This window comes from Tasmannia lanceolata, unplaced genomic scaffold, assembly GCF_043159265.1.
Source record: "Tasmannia lanceolata isolate RefF3 unplaced genomic scaffold, GAP_Taslan_0.1 ptg000002l, whole genome shotgun sequence".
Taxonomy (NCBI): Eukaryota; Viridiplantae; Streptophyta; class Magnoliopsida; order Canellales; family Winteraceae; genus Tasmannia; species Tasmannia lanceolata.
In genome coordinates, this window is record NW_027518679.1 from 25,150,945 (window position 1) to 25,172,682 (window position 21,738).

The 21,738-nt window shown below is 39.0% G+C and overlaps 1 protein-coding gene across 1 annotated transcript; it reads right to left on the reverse strand.

Annotated features, from left to right (window-relative positions):
• Positions 1 to 3,574: 3,574 nt before the first annotated feature.
• LOC143845444 (uncharacterized) lies at positions 3,575 to 20,902 on the reverse strand. Its single transcript, XM_077353827.1, has 2 exons — positions 20,674 to 20,902; positions 3,575 to 5,598 (listed from the first exon to the last, which is right to left on the reverse strand). Exon 2 carries the CDS (start codon positions 5,567 to 5,569, stop codon positions 3,695 to 3,697), a length of 1,875 nt encoding a protein of 624 aa, XP_077209942.1. The 5' UTR covers positions 5,570 to 5,598; positions 20,674 to 20,902; the 3' UTR covers positions 3,575 to 3,694.
• Between the last annotated feature and the right edge of the window lie 836 nt (positions 20,903 to 21,738).

Consider the following 21,738-nt stretch of genomic DNA (forward strand, 5'->3'; position numbering starts at 1 on the left):
TAATCCATAAACATATTATTTAGATCTAAATTGTGGAAACAAAAAATTTCAAAATAAATATTTTGCGGAAAAATATTTTTCTTTCCATCCAAACATACCTAATTATACAAAAAAAACCCTTATTTTTCTATAGGGAAATGATAAACTCGCCCCTTTTCTTTACATGGGACAGCCAGGTCCAGTGTACGTGGCAATCAGGCCCGTTGAATCCTTCCCACTTGAAGTAAAAGATCCATACCCTACCGCTGCTTTAACCGGGAGGGAATGTGAGCTTCTATGTGTCGTGTCATGTCGATTAATCAACCTTACTCTCTCAAGAGCTAAATTCCCTAATCAGCTCCTCTTCAGTCATAGATATATTGGAGCTGGCTGTCCCAAGTAAAAAATGGGGGAGGATATATCACTTCCCATTTTATATTGAAAACAAATATAGGGCAAGTTCACATGAATATGTTCTACCAACAACTAATAAAATCTGTCTCTGTCTACGATGATGACGAATACCAAGATGTGTTTCTATCAGTTAAGACCTTATGACCAAATTGGTTTCTCCATACATAGTTTCTGTCCTGCATATACTTGGAAGAAAAAAAAAACATATTTAGACCACCTGGTTCCAAAGTTTTTGGCTTTTATCCTTGAAATGGCCCATAACATAGCAGTACCAGTGTAAGATAATTTCTTCCTAAAGGAAAATCTTGGGATTTATTATTATTATTATTTTCTAGATTTATCGGGTAAAATGATAAAAAAATTATTTAAAAATATTGAAATATAATTTAAGAAAAAATAAAATAAAAATATCATTGCGGTAAATGATTGAAATGAAAATATCACTATATTTTTAAAATCTCAAGATTTTTTTCAGAGTTTTGTTGTTTTATCATAATTCCATGATAAAATCGTGATATTTTGAAAATGTCGGAGATATTTGTGACATAGGTAGTGAGAGGACCTTAGGTTGTTTTAAAGAAATTTGATGGTATTCAGGTCTCTTTTGTCAACTTTTAGAGCATATTGAAGTTGCTGCCTATCACATACATGTCTATATATATCGTGTACTGTAAGCTGGCCCAAATTGAGGACCCATCCACTGAAAATACTTCATAGGGCCTTTGAAAGATCTCATGGAGGTGAGGAGAGAGAGAGGAGCAAGGTTTCTTGTCTGCCTTTATTTCGGTGAAAAAGGTGGAAGACATAATCAAAGGGCAAATGGTAGATGATATGATTGCAAGTCCTGTGGGTGACCTTCTGTTCAAGGTCATTTCCCAATTGGGTCTTTTTGTCAATTAGTTACCTGCAAAGAGTACAAAATTAAGGTACTTTAGGACTCAAAGTTTATAGTAACGACAATATTATGAAGTGAGCAAGGTAGATATGAAATGTAGCGTATGTATTATGTTTTTTTTTTTTTTTTTTGAAAAATGACTTTGTATTAATTGTAAAGGAATCAGATAGGAACGAGTTGTCCCCACTGAACAGTAAGTACATTAACCGATTACAGATTAGGATAAAGATGAAATTACAGACGTTGAATCTCTCAGTGCCCCTTCCTTTGCTAAAGAGTCTGCTACTTCGTTTGCTGATCTCCTTCTATGCTCTATTCACGGCTTTAGCACTGAAACCAGGTCCAAAATTTCTGCAATTTTTTCCTGAAATCGCCATAACCCTTTCGATTTACTCGATGCCCAGCTAATTACGTTGGCTGAATCTCCTATTGCTATTAAATGACCCAACGCATGCTCATGAGCCCACCGAAAACTGAAGAGGACCGCCCTTAATTCAGCTTCGTTCGCATCACATTCTCCTACCGGGCCTGAGTAAGACATAATTGTTAATTCTTTGTCATCCCTTATAAGTTCTCCAATCCCAGCCCTATCGGGGTTGCCGATTGAGCTCCCATCGAAATTTAGCTTGAACCAACCCAGCGGTGGTGGTTTCCATTTAGGTTGAGGTTTAGCTGTGACTGCTCTATCTCATAGGATTGACCGCCATTTTTGCAGGATGTCACTAATAGTGAAGGGCATTTTCCTTTTTGACTTCGCCCAAGAAATGATTTCTATTTTGATGTCAGATACCACTCGATTGAGGTTCTTGCCTTCCTCTTCGAAGATATGTCTATTCCTTTCCCTCCAAATGTTCCAAACTATACTGAACGGGGTTGCTTTCCACAACAATCTGCCTATCTCCCTGAAGGGGCCGTTATTCCAGTGAAGAAGCAACTTCTTAATAGAGCGAGGGCAAACCCAAGACATTCCAAAGGCTTGCATTGTCTTACCCCACAGTTGCGAGGAGAAGGGGCAGTGTAACATTAAATGGTCTAGCATTTCTTCAGCTCCCAAACACAGAACACACATACTGGCCATCTAAATCTTCTGATGTTGTAGCCGGTCACAGGTATTGATTCGCCTATGTGCTACTGTTCAAGCAAAGGCCACTACCCGCGGCGGTGCCAAAGAGTTCCAGATTCTATTGACTGAGGACTTTCTTCCTTTGTTAATTTCAGCAAAGAAAGACTTCGCCGAAAAATTTCCGTATGGTAGCATATGTATTATGAATAAATATGTATATGAATTTCATGTGAAATATGATATATATGTACTGAATTATCAGATATGCGTGACAATACATGTCACTAAGTGTTCAATGTTATTAAACCACTATGTATGGTTGTCTTGCTTTTGTGATAGTTTCTAAGTATTCAAGTATTTTTTGAAGTGAAGTTTCATCTTAAAACTCTATCATTTGCATATGTTTTTGAGATATTACACTTTCACCGAAATTTTCAAATAGTTTCTGTCGTGACCGAAATCAAAACCAAAACAAAAATTTAAAACCTTAGCTCGAAGGACCATGTTTATCTTATTTTGAAGTCAGGCTGATTTGGATAAAAAACCTAGAATGAAACTTTTTCACCTTTACATTCTTATGCACATTTTATATCCATTCTAGTTCTACTCGATTCAAATATTCTCAAATGCAAAGGCACGCTTCCTCACTTGCAGAGAGAATCAGTGGTAAACTGAACTTAGTTCGATGATTCATCCCATCTTTCACCAGGGGTTTGAGTAATTTTTCTTCAAAGTAGAGCTCGATTCTTCGCAAAGGCTCCATTTCGTTCGAGGTAAACTATAGGATTCATTTCATTCTTTCGGTAAAATAAAGAATCAGAGCTTTTGACTTGGGCACATAAAGGAATGATGCTAAATATGATTATTTGCAAATAATTGTTACAACAGTTTTAGAAGTGCAACATATTTAGGAATTTGCTAGGCAATTTCCCCCACTTTTGCAGGAGAGAACAGCCACCACAGATGAATCAAATGAATAAGACAAAATCTGCTATAAGGTGGGTGTTCTCTCCTCCAAAAGTGAGCCGGGAAATAGCTTTTGGCGAAATTGCCTAACAAATCTCATGTATTTAATGGCTCTCAAAGTTACTGTCTCACTTGCAGATAAGGTTAAACTAAAACACTTATCTTTGCAGAGAGAGACCAATTTTGGTGGCTCCCAAAGAGGCCTGTAAAATACTAAATCGAGCATGAAATGTGCAGAACTAAATTGGGCCACAAACTGTAACTAAAGGAGACCCAAAGGCCTCCATTTTTTTTTCACTAATTAAGAAGCAAATCCAACCATCAACATCATAAATCATCAACACCAACAACAAATCCAATCATTTTTCTGTCTATTTTCATCTTTGGAATGCTTCCATCCTAGAAGAAGGGGAAGTAACAAACTGCCTGGGTAAGCTAAAAATATCCTTCCCTGTAAATGGTGATGTCCACTCTTGTGAGCCTGATAAATCAGAAGCCATTGTACCTGCTGAAGTGGAAGGCCACCCTTCATACTTAGGACTGCTCTTCATATATAAAGCAGGTCCCAGGCACAGTCCACTCGGCCTCGAGGATGTTGGTGATTCCAAACTCCAGTCTATGTTGTTGTAATCACACTCAGGAATCGAGCCCCCTGTGTTCCAATCCACTGGTGATGATGAACCAGACGTCCTGTTTGAGCCCCAGCCTGTAAACAGGCCCAAAGACGATGGTACAGCAAGAGGACGGGATGACCCGTGGCCCACCAAGGAACGAGGAATCGATCCCCTCCCACCAGGGGTTGAGTCCATGGGGCTCGATGCAAATGGCTGATATTGAGGTTGGTGATAGAACTGCTGAGAGTTCAGCTTGTTGTTAATCAAGCTCACACTTGACATGTGCCCTAGACCCCCATTCGCCTCGGCAGTGTTTGGATAGGCACTAAGGCTAGTTAATGGGCTCTGCTTTGTATTGAGAGTCTGTGGACGCTGCATCATGATCACGGGTTCTCTCACTGTTCCAGTTTGGATGTTCTTTACTTCCTTTCCTACAACAACATACCGGGGCTCAGACTTTGTGGGCGGTGGTGCAACCTGCAAAGGTGAAGCCAAGGAATAAGAAACCGAATGAGGGGTTGAGCTCGCAGTTGGCAACCACTTCTCAATCGCTGTTGCCACTTGTGGCCTTGCCCACTCTGATTTTGGTTGAATCCTTCTCAAAGACTGTGAGTTTAAGTTTCTGTTTCCAGGTTCTGGGGATGCCACCACGGACATGGCCACCTTTGTGTGGTTAAAGTCTCGTTCATCTTTTCTTTGTTGTATTGTAACCGATGCAACGGCCTTTGGTTGTATTCTCGAAGTGTTCTGAGAGGCCGACACAGCCAATTTACCACCATTGACGGCCGGAGGATCACCGGTTTCTTCGGGCTTTGGCGGAAAGGCAACAGGTTCCTGTTTCTGAAGCCTTAAGGTCTCATCTGCCTTCTTCAAATCCCCCTCACAGGCTACAATAGTTCTTTCAACCTCTTGCTTTGTGCACTTGAACCTTACCTCCATTTCTGCAATCTTAGCTATCTCTTCCGCAACATCAATTTTAAGGTTACCCCCGGTGTCAAGATTTGAGTCCCTATGCTGTGATGCCTCCTCGCCTCCTTCAAAGAGCCACGCAACTGATTGCTCAACCCTACCTTCATTCAAAATGAGAGCCATCGTTGCCCGTTCAGAGGAGAAACCCATTGCCTCAAGCTGCTGAGAAAGCACTTCTAGTTTTCTCGACATAAGGTACCCAATGCACCGCTCGTGCAACTCTTTGGCCCGCCTCTCCTTCTGACGCTGGTGTTTCCTCTCATTCTTTTGCCTGATCTTCTCTCGCTTGTCATTGTCAGAGCCAGGTATGGCCTCTGGATGAGAAATATGACTAGGGTTTTTGTCTTTCTGGTCTTCGGACTCGCCGGAGCAGCTTTCGTTGTTGGAAACTGAGTCATACTCGGCATCGTTCCCAAGTGAGCTGCCGGAATGATCATCTGTTTCATCAATGGTTCGGAATCGACCATTATTGTGGGGTGGAGGAGAGGAGTCAGTAGGAGGTGCTTCGAGCGTGTGGAATGTGCCTGAAAGTGGATTGTATGCATTTGCTGGAACGCCAGTCCCTGCACTAAAAGGTGCGGTTGATGGTTTGGAAGAAACCTTCTGCTGTTCCTTTGCTGCCTTAGCAGAAGACTTGTCCTTGGACTTGGATCTTGATGCTGGAGACATTTATCTGAATTCAGATCACTGAAATATTCCTGCCATTTTAAGGGGAAATGGGAAATGATTAATTCTGGAGAAAGGCGATAAAAAACACCCATTCAGCCAATGTGTGTGAAGATATATAATCATATACATGTGATTATGCTAACACATCAAAACAAGTCAAGCAGAAGATGCAAAGGTCAAGAACTAAATGACCAAGGAAGGTATTTCTTGTTTTTTTGAAAGATGACAATTTCATTAATAATCAAGGAGGGGACAAGATGTCCCACGCCAAGTACAGATGCGGAATTAACACAATTACAGGCTAGAGCTAATTATAAGAAGCAGTGACCAACATGGCCTCCCTAAATACTCCTTTTGCTAAAATGTCTGCTGCCTCATTAGCCGATCTTCTTCTGTGTTCAATCCTGGGTTCCAAAATTCTTATAAGATCCCGGATTTCGGCTATGAGCCCTTGAATCTGCCAGGAACCCCTTGAGACATTCGAAGCCCAACTAATTGCATTAGTTGAGTCCCCTTCGACAATTATATGTCTCAAATCATGTTCAAAAGCCCATCGTAGACCAAAAAGAAGAGCTCTTACTTCTGCCTCATTAGCATCGCACTCGCCTACTGGTCCGAATAGGACATGATGGTAAGTTCCCTTTCATCCCTTATCAGACCCCCAATCCCAGCTTTACCTAGGTTACCTGTGGAGCTCCAGTCGAAATTCAATTTGACCCATCCTGAGGGAGGTGGCTTCCATTTTGGCATTGGTTTCGTCCTAATAGTTCTGTCCCACATGGTCCCCCACCAGTTACGAAGGATGTCAGAGGATGTATATGGAACTCTCTGTTTTGCTTTTGCCCAGGAGATGATTTCCACTTTGATATCTGCAATAACACGGCTTGAGCTCCTTTGTGATTCCTCAAAGATCCTTCGGTTACGTTCTTTCCATATATTCCATACAATGGCATATGAAATAGTACTCCATAGTAGGCATCCCAGATCCCCAAAGGGAACAGAGTTCCAGTTTAGCAATACTTTCCTAATAGATTTAGGGCAGACCCATGCAATTCCAAAGATTCTAAACGCCGTAACCCAAATTATGAAAGAGAAATGACAGTGAAGCATAAGGTGATCTAGTGTTTCCTGCAGCATCTGCTCGGTAGGTGGAAATGCCTTTTTTTGAGCTTATCACAAAGTGTTAATCCGTTTGTGGACAAGTGTCCACACAAAAGCCATTACTCTTGGTGGGGCCATCGATTTCCATACTCTGCTACTAGAAGAAGCCCGACCACTATTAATAGAGGCAAAAAATGACTAGGCAGAAAAATCCCCATTTGGTTCTAGCATCCATATCCTCTCATCATTTCTGAAACTCGAGCAGTACATGAGCTTAATTGTGTGAGAAGCAACGGTAGGTCCAAGATTTTCTCAACTTTGGGGTCCCTTATTAATCTCACATCCTAGAAACCCCTGCCCATGTCCCTCTCTCTGACCAGGTAATCTGCCACGGACGCCTCAGGATCTGAAACTATTCTAAAGAGTCTCAGAAAGGACTCACAGCGCACTTTGTCGCCACACCACAAGTCGCACCAAAATCTGACTTCAAGTTCTTTTTCAGCCTTATAGCGAACGTGAGCACCAAATTCTGATTTCACCAAGCAGTTGGATCTCTAGACTCCAAACACCTTGCCACGGCCCTAGGTTTTAGCGTTCCAATCGCCCCATTCCGTTCCATATTTCCTTCAATGACTTTGTGCCACAGTGCTGATTTTTCATTTCCAAACCACCATAACCATTTGCCCAGTAATGACTTATTCCGGGCCTTAATTTTGCCTATTCCAAGGCCTCCATTCTTCTTCAATTGAGAAACCCTCTTCCAATTCATTAAATGTTTCATCTTTTTGGTGGTGCCATCCCCCTCCCATAGAAAGTCTCTCTGCAGTTTTTCAATTCTCTTAGCCACTTTCATTGGTATTTTGAACAACATGAAGTATACAAGCATGTTCGCTAGAGCCACTTTTATCAATGTAATTCTTCCACCCAGCAAAATGTATCTTCTCTTCCAAGTCGCCAATTTTCGTTCAATTCTTTCCATGACAGGGTCTCATTGAGCTGCTCATGGAGTCCCAAAACCTAGAGGTGGGCCAAGATAAGTTATGGGTAGAGAGCCAGCTCCTGAAGCTTTTGAAGTATCCTTCTGCCGATCCATTGATTAAAATCGTAAAGCTATTGGAAGACAGAACCGCTTTAGTCAATTTCCTCCATTTTTGTCCAAAACCCATGCGTTGCTGAATGTCTTCAAGCACCGCCCAATCAATATGATCATATGCCTTCTCAATATCAATTTTGAGAACCAGGCCAGTAGCACCATCTCTTTTTGTAGAGTCCACCACTTCATTTGCTATCAGCACCCCATCCAGAATTTGCCTCAAGTCAACAAAGGCTCCTTGGAATTGCGATATGATCCCCCCCATCACGCTTTTTAACCGGGTTGCAATTAAGACTGGCCAGGATTATACTCCTAGGCCATTAAAAGCATCTAGAACAAATGCTACCCTATGCTATGACCATGAACACCACTAATACTTCCTCCAAACCTCCGCATTTACATTTCAGTCCCTCAAAACATAAACTTCTAACAATGTCCCAAAAGCTATGGAAGTGTCCCTCTTTTCGAAAAAAACTTCAGCGTCGTCTCATCTTTAAACGGCTCACCTATGTTGAGTACTTCTCCAATTCCGTCAAGATGTGCTGGATTTGGAAATCCGACATTTCAGTGAGATTTTTTTTTTTTTTTTGAAACACTATGAATAAGGCTAATCGGACGAAAGTCCTTTTTTTTTTTTTTTTTTTTGAGAAAGAATCGGACGAAAGTCTCTTACTCCAATTATCCCTCCCTTCTTTGGGATAAGTTATAAAAATCGACTTCGCCGCTTCGCTGATTATACCTTTAGACTGGAATTCAAAGATAAAGTCCATTACAGCATCCTTAACGGTGTCCCAATATTTTTGGAAAAAAGCCATAGGGAAACCATCCGGCCTAGGAGCTTTGTCCTTCTTCATGGAGAAGATGGCATCAGCCACCTCGTCTTCTGAGAAGTCATGATCCAATAAGCTTCTCTGGCCCAGATTTAGGGACCAAAATTGCAGCCCATCAATTTTAGGGCGCCAAGCCACTGATTTAGTATACAGAGTGTAGTAGAAAATAATTCTAGCCTTGATTTCGTCCACATTCTCCACCAAATGCTCACCTTCCTTCGTACAGTTTATAGTATTCGTCCTCCTTACCTTCCATAGGGAAACCATCTGGCCTTGGAGCCTTGTCTTTCTTCATGGAGAAGATGGCATCAGCCACCTCGTCTTCCGAGAAGTCACGATCCAATAAGCTTCTCTGGCCCGGATTTAGGGACCGAAATTGCAGCCCATCAATTTTAGGGCGCCAATCCACTGATTTAGTATACAGAGTGTAGTAGAAAATAATTCTAGCCTTGATTTCGTCCACATTCTCCACCAAATCCTCACCTTCCTTCGTACAATTTATAGTATTCGTCCTCCTCCATATGTTCGCCATCCGATGAAAAAATTTAGAGTTTGTCACCTTCCATCAACCAAGCCGCTCTGGATTTTTGTTGCCATCGGATCTCTTCCCTCCTGAGGATCTCCTCGTGCTCATCCAATAGATTAAGCCTCTCTATTTTTTCCTGGTTCGATAGATTCCCAATAGCTTCCTTCTCTTCCAGGGATTCCAGCGCGGTAAGGACATCCCTTTTTCTCAATTTAGCTTCATCATCAACACTTTTCTGCCATTCCTTGATTTTTTGTTTGATCCCTTTCAGTTTTTGACATAAGACATATCCTTGACCGAGGAAGGTATTTTAGTTACATTTCTTATATTGTTCTTCATTTGTTCTTCTAAAAGATAAAATGAAACTTGCATTACGAAAAGGAAAGCAGAAAAACAAGGGATGGAGCTAAGTTAGACCCTAAACAAGTAAAACAGACAGTAAATATAATGTTCATAGAACCACATTCCTCATACAAAAACTTCTCTATAAAGTCTCACCGGTGATTCTAGGATGTGCACCTATTAAGGGTCTATTCAAATCTCGGATTTACGATGTGGCATTATTTTATTTTGAGGAATGCTAGACTCGCAGGAGCCCTTGCAAAAAAAAAAAGAAAGAGTAAAGGGCTCTACAATTGGTCAATATCCAATGAAGATGGCACATAAAATTACGCTCATAACTGCCCCCATTGGATATTGACCAATGGTAGAGCCCTTTACTCTCTCTTTTTTTTTTTTTTTTTTTTTGCAAGGGCCCCTGTGAGTAGCATTCCTCTTTTATTTTTATTTTATTTTATTTTATTTTATTTAGAAAGGCAACAAAATTTGTGGCCCCACACACACACAAGACTGAGCCAGGCCCGACGGTGAACATGTGTGATATCATGCGCACATACTCCATTATCTGATTCCGAACTAATTTGTCCAAATCCTCTTGTGAACGATGTGGCATTATATTCATAGTGCTCTTTATGACTAGAACTTGGATGCACAAGAACTAACATTGGTGGAATTGCTATTACCAAAGAGATCCAGAGAAAATCTCCTTACAAATATGAACACTCGCTAAAAGTATACGTATTGTGGAATTTATTCTCGGCTACCACTATTTAGCTCTTGTCAAAGGAAAGAAACAGGAGAGTATTCAAATGCGTATCTATAAATGCAAGCAATATTCGGAGACAAATCTTCTCTACAGTTGTACAATGGGCATCAAGTCTCACCAAGTTCCGAGGTATTTCGGCAACTTCCTTCTACAGGTCTTGGGTGTAGATCAGACAAAGCAGTGAGGACTCAGAGGTTCCTCCTTTGTAATCTAAACTTTGACAGTTCGAGTCTCGGAAACACCAGTCTAGCAGAAATTTGGGCTGAGGAATGAGGCTAGTTAAGTCCTTTGGACCTTCTCAGGACCAATAGGTGAGAGGTGTTCAAACGAAACGGGGGTCTGGGCTCTTCTTCATGGGATCAGATTGGTCGACACATCACAGTTAGGTGATATTATTATCGAAGGTGATTCCCTCGATATAGTCAGATAGGTGAGAGATGGGATCATTTTTCCTTGGAGGTTTGTTGATGCTTTAGAGAAGATTCATGATCGACTATAGGGTCACGATCCTGAGGTCCAACACATTTGGAGATCAGATAACTCGGAGGTAGGCACACTCGGAGGTCCAACACATTTGGAGATCAGATAACTCGGAGGTAGAAGCCCTATTTAGGATTGAATCCTTCAATAAACCCTCGATTTTCTGCCCTATTCAACGTTAGGCATAGTGCTACATCAACCACAATAAATAGGTATGGTGAGAGTGGATCAGCTCGCCTAATCCCCTTTATACTACTAAATAAACTTGTTAGAGTGTCGTTCAATGTAACCAAGAAACAGGCATAGGACATCATTAAATCCATATTCCCTCAAACCGCACTCTCTTTTAGACGTAATCTACAAAATCCCACTCCACATCATCCTATGCATTTTCCATATCAATCTTACAAGCAATGCCTTCTCACTTCCTTGAACCTAAAACACCCATTTGCAATGAGTACGCAATCTAATACGTGCTTATCCTTGATGAAAGCTCCTTGAAATGGTGACATACTTTCAATTACTTATTTTGACCTCCTCGAAAGAATACTGCCATGATTTCCTATAAGCTATGGTCTAGGCTTATGGGCCTGAAGTCTAATTCTATCACACCTTCCTTTTTTAGTACTTATGGGCCCAAAGTCCAATTCTATCGCACCTTCCTTTTTTAGGTATGAAAGTAGGTATTCATTTCCTTACCAATTCTACCCATCTAGTAGAATTCCGCAATGACTCCTACTAACTCATCTTCATCAACCCCCAAAACATTGGATAAAATGCCATTGAGAACTCATCCAGGCAGGGTGTCTTATCTCTTTTTTATGCTAAGGACCGCTTCACAAATTTCCTCCTCAAATTTTCGCACTACCCATACTTGTTCTTCAAAATTCAATCTCTTATATTCAATTCCATCAGCTTATGGTGCAACTCCTTGTCTTTGGTGTAAAGACCTTTGAAAAAGTAGACGATTGCATCCTTTATCACATCTTTTGTGTTGACACATGTTTTCACCCTTGATTTGTTTAAAAAAGTGACTTCTTCCCACTTAAGCATACTTTCGAACTCAAATCTAATTCTTCCTCTTCCCAACACTTCCTTTCCTACCACAATATGTTTTTTCTCCTCTTCTATTTCCTCCAACCTATTTAGAATTTCTCCTTTTTTAGTTTTTGATGCAAATTCTTAATTTTTTTTCCCACTACTTTATTTTAGCCTTTTGATGCTTCAATCTCCTTCCAAATTGATATACTTTCCACCATTCAATAGAAACATTTCCCACTATTTCTCCAATCCCTTATCAAATCCCACCATCTTTAACCATGCTAGATTCATCTTGAATGGCATAAGACCTCCCATCCAATTTCACATACTCAAAATAACTGAATTGTGATTTGAAATTAGCCTTGGGCCATGATTTTCATGTCCCTAAACAAGTAACCATAATCTTCAACCCCCATGTACAGAAATCAGATCAGTGGAAAATACAGCTAGAGTCAAAATAAATATTCAAGTCCAAACTACCAACTATTGTGCAGTCCAGAAAAACCAAACACAATAAATAAACCACCAACTAAACTTACATGGCCGACCCTTTTGAAGGACAATAGTACAGCCGGCTCAAAAGGAAAAAAGAAGGTAGATTAACTTTAAAAGAACAAAAAAGGGAAGTGAACTTCGGGTTCTCTAGGAACTAGTATTATGTGTGTAAAACCAAGACTTCTTTGAACTCTAATTCCTTGTTTGAAAAATATCATCTGAAGGAAACTCCAACATAAACCCTTATTCAAATACTGAACAATTCGAGCACACTTTAGAATAGGCAAAAGCAACAATAACATAATACCATTAGTCATCCACATAAGTTGTCGTGTCCTTAGTCCTTACTCTAAGCAATTAAAGAAGTAGAAATATTTCTTTCTCATGCCATGGAATCCCTACATCCAGGCTAATAGGCCTCTCCCACGAGGTTAATATCACAATTTCCAATTAGTATCAAATGAAGTACATATCTAATCTTTTGGAACTATGTACATACATTGGAAATGAAAATATTCAATCACTTCCCAAAACAATCAAACTTTGAAGGATCATTTGTTGGCATCATGAAAATTTCATGAACTTCAAAATCCATGTATATATGTGCTTGTCTCTCGAGTTCATCATTTCTTTAACACTTTCTAGCACAACGTCCCCAATATTTTGGATTGTCAACCACAGAAAAGAGCTTTGTCGATTCGTCCATTGTCATTCTTGTTCTATTTCCGACTCAAACCTGCTACACACGTCTTGCAGAAAGCATTCAAGCATCATGAATAGCTACTCAGTGCCTTGCATTTGGTGAAATTACATATTACAACATAGCTTGGTCTATTCTTCCATTTTCATTCTTGTTCTATTTCCACCTAAAACCTGCTACACTCATCTTGCAGAAAGCATTCAAGCATCATGAATAGCTACTCAGTGCCCTTGCATTAGGTGAAATTTCGTATTACAACATAGCATACACTTCATGTTGAATCCATCAAGAAAAAGGTACACAACTGCATACAGGGCATAGTGGCATGCACTAACAAACAGTTTCTTATCCATGACCATCAAGTCCTATAACATAAAAGATGGCAACGAGGAAAGTCAACCACTTTCCATGTTCCACTTATTGATTCCTCCTTATTGGTGTGCAAGTGATGAATAATGTATGTTCGCAACAAATTTCACATGCATGAAAAGGGAAATCACACACAAAAGATATTGGGATCAAATTTTCCTCTTACGAGAAGAAGTTATATTAATTTTGGTAGGGATCGTACACTTCCGGCTTTATTGGCCGTCAATTACATTTCTTGAAGAAAGAAAATACCTCTTATTATCCATCAAGAGATTCCCTATCTAAATATAATTTTTAATTAATTATCCTCCAGAAAAATTTGATTTTTTGTTATCAGATATTTTCTTAGGAAATTTCATCTTCTCAAACTTTCTTCATTTTTCCTTTGGGGAAGCGTCATCTTTATCGTCTTTCTCCCTTTAGAAAGTCTCTGGAAGAGACTTTAAAGGGAGTCTTATCCTTCTCTTGAAATAGAAAAGCCTTCTTTCCTTTGGGAACACCGCCGTCTTTATCTATTGGGAAAAAACCGCCGTCTTTGTCATCTTTCTCCCTTTAGGAAGTCCCTGGAAGAGACTCTGAAGGGAGTCTTCATCATCTTTCTTCGTTTAGGAAGTCCCTGGAAGAGACTCTGAAGGGAGTCTTTATTATCTTTCTCCCTTTAGAAAGTCCCTGCAAGAGACTTTAAAGGGAGTCTTCATCATCTTCCCCCCTTTAGAAAGTCCCTGGAAGAGACTTTAAAAGGAGTCTTCATCATCTTTCCCTCTTTCGAAAGTCCCTAGAAGAGACTCTAAAGAGAGAAAGGTCTTCTTCTCTGAAGGAAATCTGCAAAAATAAAGAGAGAAAAAAAAAATTGTTAGCCACAAATCTTTTCTCACATTTCTCTCTTTTTCTTCTGTTTCTCCTTTCACGTAGCTTTTTTCCCTCCTCAGAAGATCTGAACCCCTTCGCGTAGCTTTTTCTCGCCAGGATTGGATCAAGATCCTTTTCAAATGATCTTTCCTCCTATTTATAGAGATTCCTTAGAGTGGTTGGCAACTGTCACCTTACCCTTTATCTTTCATTTCACGATCTCCACTTTTTCTTTTTCGGAGTCGCTGTGAATGCCACCTCACCCATATCTTTGGATTCCACGATTTCAACTTCCCTCTTTTATGGGAAGTTACATAACCTCATTTTAAATGATTCTCGCGAAAGTTTAAACTTCAGTGGATTTAGGCATTTTCTCCTTTTCACTAAAGTGTTTTTTTTTATATCCCTTTATTTTATGAATAGCATAACGTAAAGTGTAACCACTCTTTTTTTTATCTTCTTTTTTAATAAGGGATTTTACTATTATGCCATTTTTGTAAAATTTTGGGTCCAACAAACACATACTAATGATAAAGCTAGAGAGACCATTTAAAGAAATATTCTCGAACTTTTTCTTTTCTTTTTTTGTTTTATTGAACAATAAAAAAAAAATTTAGTAAAACAAAATGAGAAGGGACATAACCAACATGACTAAAGCTGGTCATACAAATAGAACAAATAAAATAAATAGATCCACTGCATACAAACAAATCTCCTCTCAAATCTATGCACAATATATACAAGCGACACAAGTTTCCACTATTGCATTCTCCATGACCGAAGTAACAAAATGTAGATAAAAAAATGAAGCATGCATATAAATAGAAGTAACATCAATGCCAAAAATGGTTCCATAATTTATCATGATATCCATTTTAAAAAAAGGGCGGCCCAGTGCACGAGGCTCCTGCCATTGTGGGGTCCGGGGAGGGCTAGATGTACGCAGCCTTACCCCTGTTTTGCAGAGAGGCTATTTCAGTGACTTGAATATAGTCCGTGACCACCAGGTCACAATGGAGCAACCTTACCTAGGGGTGCAAGTTTGACCCTGTCAGCCCTGACCCGCCCTGACCCCGAACAGGGTCACGGCTGGATTTTCCAACCCTGAGGGCGGGTCAGGGTTCATTTTTTTAGACCCTGACTCAGGTCGGGTCGGGTTCTAGGTTAATGCCTTGGGTACCGTGACCCGGCCCGACCCTAAGTTTTCTATTATAGAATTGAACCATCTATGCATGTTTCTTTTGCTAATGTTTTCTATTATCTTGGATTGATGTTTCTTTAGATTATTATTATTAATTGTCTCTGTTGCCCGTCATGTTGTTGAATTCATATTGTCTTATTTGTTCCCTTTCTCTGTTTATTGATCATTTTGTTCTATATGATAAGTGGTTGCTTTATTTTTGGCACTCTTAACAGGTATTTGCACTAGGGTCAATTAAGGCCGGCCCGGCCCTGCTCAATCAGGGCCAATCAGGGTGGGCCAGGGCCAGCACTGAGCCCTGTAGGGCGGGCCATGGGTTGAGGTTTTTCGTCCCTAACTCAGGGTCAGGGCCGAGATAATGGGATCCAGGGTTGGGCTAGGGTTTTGAAAAACCCGACCCAACCCAACCCTGTTGCAGCCCTAACCTTACCATTGCGCCAAGGCTCACCCTCATGATATCCATTTTAAGATTATAATTTTTTTAGTAGATATGCCACATCGCATTCAAATCTCCTTTCAAACCTATGAACAACATGAAAATCATACCAAAAATACACCAATATTAAACCAACAAAATATTCATCCATTGGTCAACAATATGCCCTCATTCCAACTGCAAAGTTGATAGTGCCATATCCCCCACAATCAGTATGGCCAACCTTACTACCACCAAAGAAGTCATAATTTCGAGAAATTTGATCAAGAATGTCCCTTAGTGACATCATGCAAGAGAAGCAAAAGCATATTCAAGTGCACGAGCAAGGAAGCACTACTTCTAAAAATTCCTAGGAAGTGAGATGGCATAGAAAGTTTCTTTGTAAAATAAAATTGAAGAATTAGGCGATGTTTGGTAGCCATGAAAATTTTCCTGCATAAAATATTAGTATTTCTAGTGGTGGGAGAGGGGGCAAGGAGGTTAGGAGAGGGAGATAATTGAGAGGGCATGAGCAAGGAGAGGGTGAGAAGTGGCTGAAAAAAAGGGAAAAGCAAACATCTACGCAAAATAGAGTTTGTTTTTCCTATTTTTCAGCCACTTTGCATTATCTCCTCACTCTTGGCCTCTCAAATATCTCGCTCTCCTTACTCCTCTCTCACCACTTGGTAAGCTAATATTCCATGAAAAAAAATACTAATATTCCATGAAAAAGACCATTCAAGAAAATGAAAAAAAAAATGTCATGGTTTCCAAACTTGGCCTTAATGAATAATAAAATGCATAATAAATGTATGCAATGAGTGCATTTATGAAGAGATTTAGAATATCGGATTTTTTATTTTTTTATATGTATTTAAAATATCGGATTTAAAATGACAAAAACTACAGAATGAGTTTGGGTACAACTGGTTGAGACTTGAGAGAGGGGTTTTGATGAAACCAGTTGATTAAAAAGTGGTTTTGATGAAAGTGCAAAAGTAGCTGTAAGTGCTAAAGGTAAGAGGGTGTCCAAAACCAGGAACATGAATGGGGGCAAGGGTGGCAATTGGGTAAAATATTCCTTCTCCTAAGGTCCCTTCCATTTTCATGAGTAAGCAAGCTAGTCGGTATCCATGTCCCCCCACAAACAGGCTGAAGCACACAATCAAACTTTGTTTATTTCAAAGAGTATCCTAAAGCCCTCATTCAAACCATAATCATATTAAAACCCATAATTGTTTTAGCAACCTTTAATGATTTTAGCAACAAATAAAATAAACCTATTAAAGACACTCCAATAAAATTCCTTCACAATTTACGAAGGGGCTACTATGAATTAGAAGAGCCAAGTTCAGACCAATGCCCAAGCAAATCATATTTTTCAATTTCTATCATCATGAAATCAAAACTAGTTTTTAGAGTGCTGATAAGATATCACGCAAACACTCCCTATGATGGGGGGGCATCCAAAATGCCACAAAGAATTAGGGAGTTAAGAAGATGGGCCCATTGTTAATGTTAAAAGAGTTCTATTTAGTTTTTAGCGGCTTATTTAAGACTTTTTTTTAAGTCATAACGGGTGGTAGAGCCTATTCCAATTAAAATCAATTAAGTTCTGAGATTTTTAAAAAGGCCCCACACATGTATTACAAAAATTTTAAGTGAGAGAAGTCTCTAAGTCATTAGAGGGTATTTTAGTTCAAAAGTGTTAGGTTTTTTATTTAGGGTTTGAGAGCTTTCTAGTTCTCTTCTTTCTTCTTCCTTTTTTTTTTTTTTGGGTTTCTTGTTCTCTTCTTTTTCTTATGTACATTTTAGGCCTAAGGGCCATTGAAATAGTAGAATGATGGAATGTATGATTGAATAAAGAATTTCAATGCTTCTCTTGTGTGGATGGGATGTCTACTCTTCAAAGTGTGATGCATTGATCCCCTTGGTGTGATGCCTAGAGTTCCCTGTGATGCCTCATGATTGCCAGTGTGTTTCTAGCATAACTTTCCTCTTCAGGATGTGAAGCTTTGAAAACCCCTAAGTGTAATGCCTCGGGTCATGTTGGACATGTTGGAGTGATTCCAACAAAACTATCTTAATTTCCTTTTGTGTGTGATGCCCTAGAAAAACCACTCGTAGAATGCATTTGGTTCCGTTGGTGTGACTCCATTAACTATTCTTCTATCCAATCTATCTAGGGTATTAATTGTATTTTCTATCCAGTTCTCTCTTTACCTGCAATTCCAATCCTTAGTCCATTCTTTGCTCCCCTTTCAATTCATTAGATCCATAGATTTTAAGTCCTGTGATCATTTTCTCATTGATAACCCCTACGCAAGCCTTGGTACTATTATGAGAATTTCATATAAGATATAGATTGTTAGATCTGTTCGTAAATTCCTGGGTGATTCCAAATTGCTAGAAGTGACCTTATTAACCTCAGCCAGTCCAAATTCAATCATATTATAAACCCAAGCACAACTGAACCTAGTTCTTTGCCCAAATCCTTGACTACGACCGTTGTCATCTAGGTTCAAATACTAAAATTTTCAATTAAAAAAAATCCTTCCCATAGTTAGTCTTGCATCAACCTGGTATCAAAGCTATGGTGAGTATATTGTCTTGCATAAGTGGGGATTCTATGGAAAGAATCACAAAGAAAAATGTCATATGTTCAAAGCAATGAACTCTGTTTTTGTTTTGGTAGCAACACTGACCTTTTGTTTCGAGGTAAGTATGACTCTCTTTAACCTTTTGATGCCATACTAGATTGGTGAGATGTTATTCTAGTTGGGACTTAACTTGAGCTAAGTTGGGACAATGATGCAAGACTGTATGATCTTTTTTTTATTTTTGACTTTTGAAGACCGTATGATCTCTATAGAACAAATGAACCATTGCACGAGACTCCGTGCGAGATGGATCAAATTTCTACATTGGAAGGAGTTGAATTCTCTCCAAACGGGGGAGTATGTTGGGCGACCAACCAAGATGCCATGAAGAAGCAAGGAGTTAAGATGGGGCCATCATTAATGTTAAAAGAGTTTTATTTAGTTTTTAAAGTGTTAAGTCTTTTTTAAGTAACAAGAATTAGTAGAGTATTTTTCCCATCAAAATCGCTTGAGTTCTTTGAGCTATGAGTGTTTTAAATAGGCCCTACACATTGGATACATGGATTTTATAATTGAGGACTGAAAAATCCTGAATTTTACAAGTTAAAAGTTAAAACCTGGATTTTACAAGCTAAAATGGTAAAACCTTGATTTTAAAAGCTAAAATGGTAAAACCTTGATTTTACAATCCTGAAAAATAATCCAGGTTTTAGCTTATAAAATCCTGGTTTTAGCTTGTAAAATCCTTACAATCCTAGATTATAAAAGCCTTGTATCCAAATGCCCCTTAGGGTTTTAGAACTTTCTAGTATCTTATTTTTCTTATATATATATATATATATATATATATATATATATATATATATATATATAGAGAGAGAGAGAGAGAGAGAGAGAGAACGGTTCCTACACATGTGTAGAGAGTTCTCTACACACTAGCTTAAAATACAGTGGGGGCCCACATTGTTTGGGTGATCCAAGCCATCCACTTTAAAGGCCCTCACATAGATAGGGTGTCTACAAAAAATCAGATCCATAGGATCATCCCAACCCTACAATTTGTGGAGGTAAAATGGATGTCTTTAAACCTTCACAAATTAGTCCATTTTTTGCCTCCACAGTTCGAATGGTTAGGATGATCCTATGGATCTGATTTTTTGTGGACACCCTATCTATGTGAGGGCCTTAAAAATGAATGGTTTGGATCACCCAAATAATGTGGCCCCCACTGTATTTTAAGCTAGTGTGTAGATAACTTATCTACACATATGTGTAGGAACCGTTTTCTCATATATATATATATATATATATATATATATATATATATATATATATATATAGACTCACACACACACACAAATAAGCCTTAACGTCATTGAAATCATATAATGATGGAATTGATAAATGGATGATTAGATAAAGATTTTAAAAGGTTTCTCTCTTGTGTAGATGTGATATCTGCTCCACAGTGTGACGCAATGATCTCCTTGGCGCGACGCCTGGTTCCCTTGGTGCAATGTCTTGGGATCGGTAGCATAACCTTGTCCAGGCTGTGAAGCCTTGAAAATCCCTTAGTGTGATGTCATAGGTCATGTTGGAGTGATTCCAACAAAACTATCATGATCTCCTTAGGTGTGTTGCTCTAGGAAAACTACTCACGTGATGCATTTGGTTCCGTTGGTGTGACTACAACAACTTTACTTTCTATGCCAATATATCTAAGGCATTCGTTCTGTTTTGTATTCACTTCGATTCCAGTTCTTGGTTCTTTCTTTACTTCCCTTCCAATTCCATTAGAACCATAGATTTCAAGACTAATGATCAGTTTCTTATTGATAACCCCCACGCAAGCCTCAGTATTATTCTTCCACTTGCTTTAAGTTACCTTATTAACTTCAACAAGTCCATATTCAGCCATATTGTAAACCCTAGCACAACTGATCCTAGTTCTTTCCCCCCAAATCAATGATTATTCCCCATTGCCATCTAGGTTCAAATCCCGCGATTTCGATTAAAAAATCCTCCTCGCTCTCAATCAAAACACCATTCATAAAAATTTACAATCACACCGCATGCAGAATCCAAAAAAGAGAGAGAAAATTCCCCCAAAAAAATATCAAAAATTAAAAAACCTGCTTCACATGCATCAGATTTATTATCATCCATACAGATGTTATAACAATAATCACTGCAAAATTAATACAAATACAACTAAACACTCCTGAATCTTTAGAGACAAAAAAAAAAGATTACGAAAATCTGTTTCGAAAAACATAACAGAATCAAAATCGAAACTCACCTGATGGAAAATAACCGATCTAGACGAGAGGAGGTGGAATTTCGAGACGAAAATCGAAGGGAAAAAATGATTAGGGTTTTGGATTTAGGGTTTTGGATGAAAGAATTTGGGGAAAAATGGTTCGTTATTTTTTTCTCTTTTTCTTTTTGTTTTTCCTTTTTCTCTCGATTGTTTTATTTATTAGAAATCTCAAATGCGTGCACAAGGCTAACATTAGGGCAGATTAAAATGAGTTTTGAGATCCGACGCCTTTTTCCTATAAATATAGGCGAGCGTCGGCTTTTGGACTCCGCATGAAAGGGCGAAAGGACACCATGTACAGGGAGCCTCTGCATTAAAAAGGGACATGATAAATTCGCATCCCCTGTAGGATTACTCACACCCCTTTAACGTGAAGTAACGTCAACCATGAGGGTGAGTAATCCTAGAGTGGGTGCGAATTTATCATCTGCCATTAAAAATCATGGCAGTTTCGTAAATTATCTTTCTTTCGGTGCCTTCCAAAACCCTAATTTTGTAAGGATCGTTCTTTGAAGTGGGCCCACCACTATACTTTTCCAAAAATACTCTACTTCACTGGTACTTACCATATAAAAACACCATATTATGACTAGGGTTTTGGAGATTAACGTATAGAATGGAAATGGCATTTACACCCCTTTTGTTTGTCTTTTCTTCGAAATTACAGTGGGGTGGAAGTGTCATTTCCAATCTATATGTTAAATCTCCAAAACCCTAGTTCTAATATAGGTGTTTTTATATGGTTAGTGCCGGGGAAGTTCTGTAATTTTGGAAAAGTACAGTGGGGCCCACTTCAAAGGGTGATCCAAACAGCTCATTTGTTGGACCAAAGATCATTTCCATAGGATGATCTTAACCCTCCGATCTATAAAGGTTTTTGTAATGCAGTGTGCCCCAATATATTACCGGTTTGGATCATCCTTTGAAGACCCACCACCTATATATATATATATATATATATATATATATATATATATATATATATATATATAGAGAGAGAGAGAGAGAGAGAGAGAGAGAGAGAGAAAACTGTTGGTGCGCTTA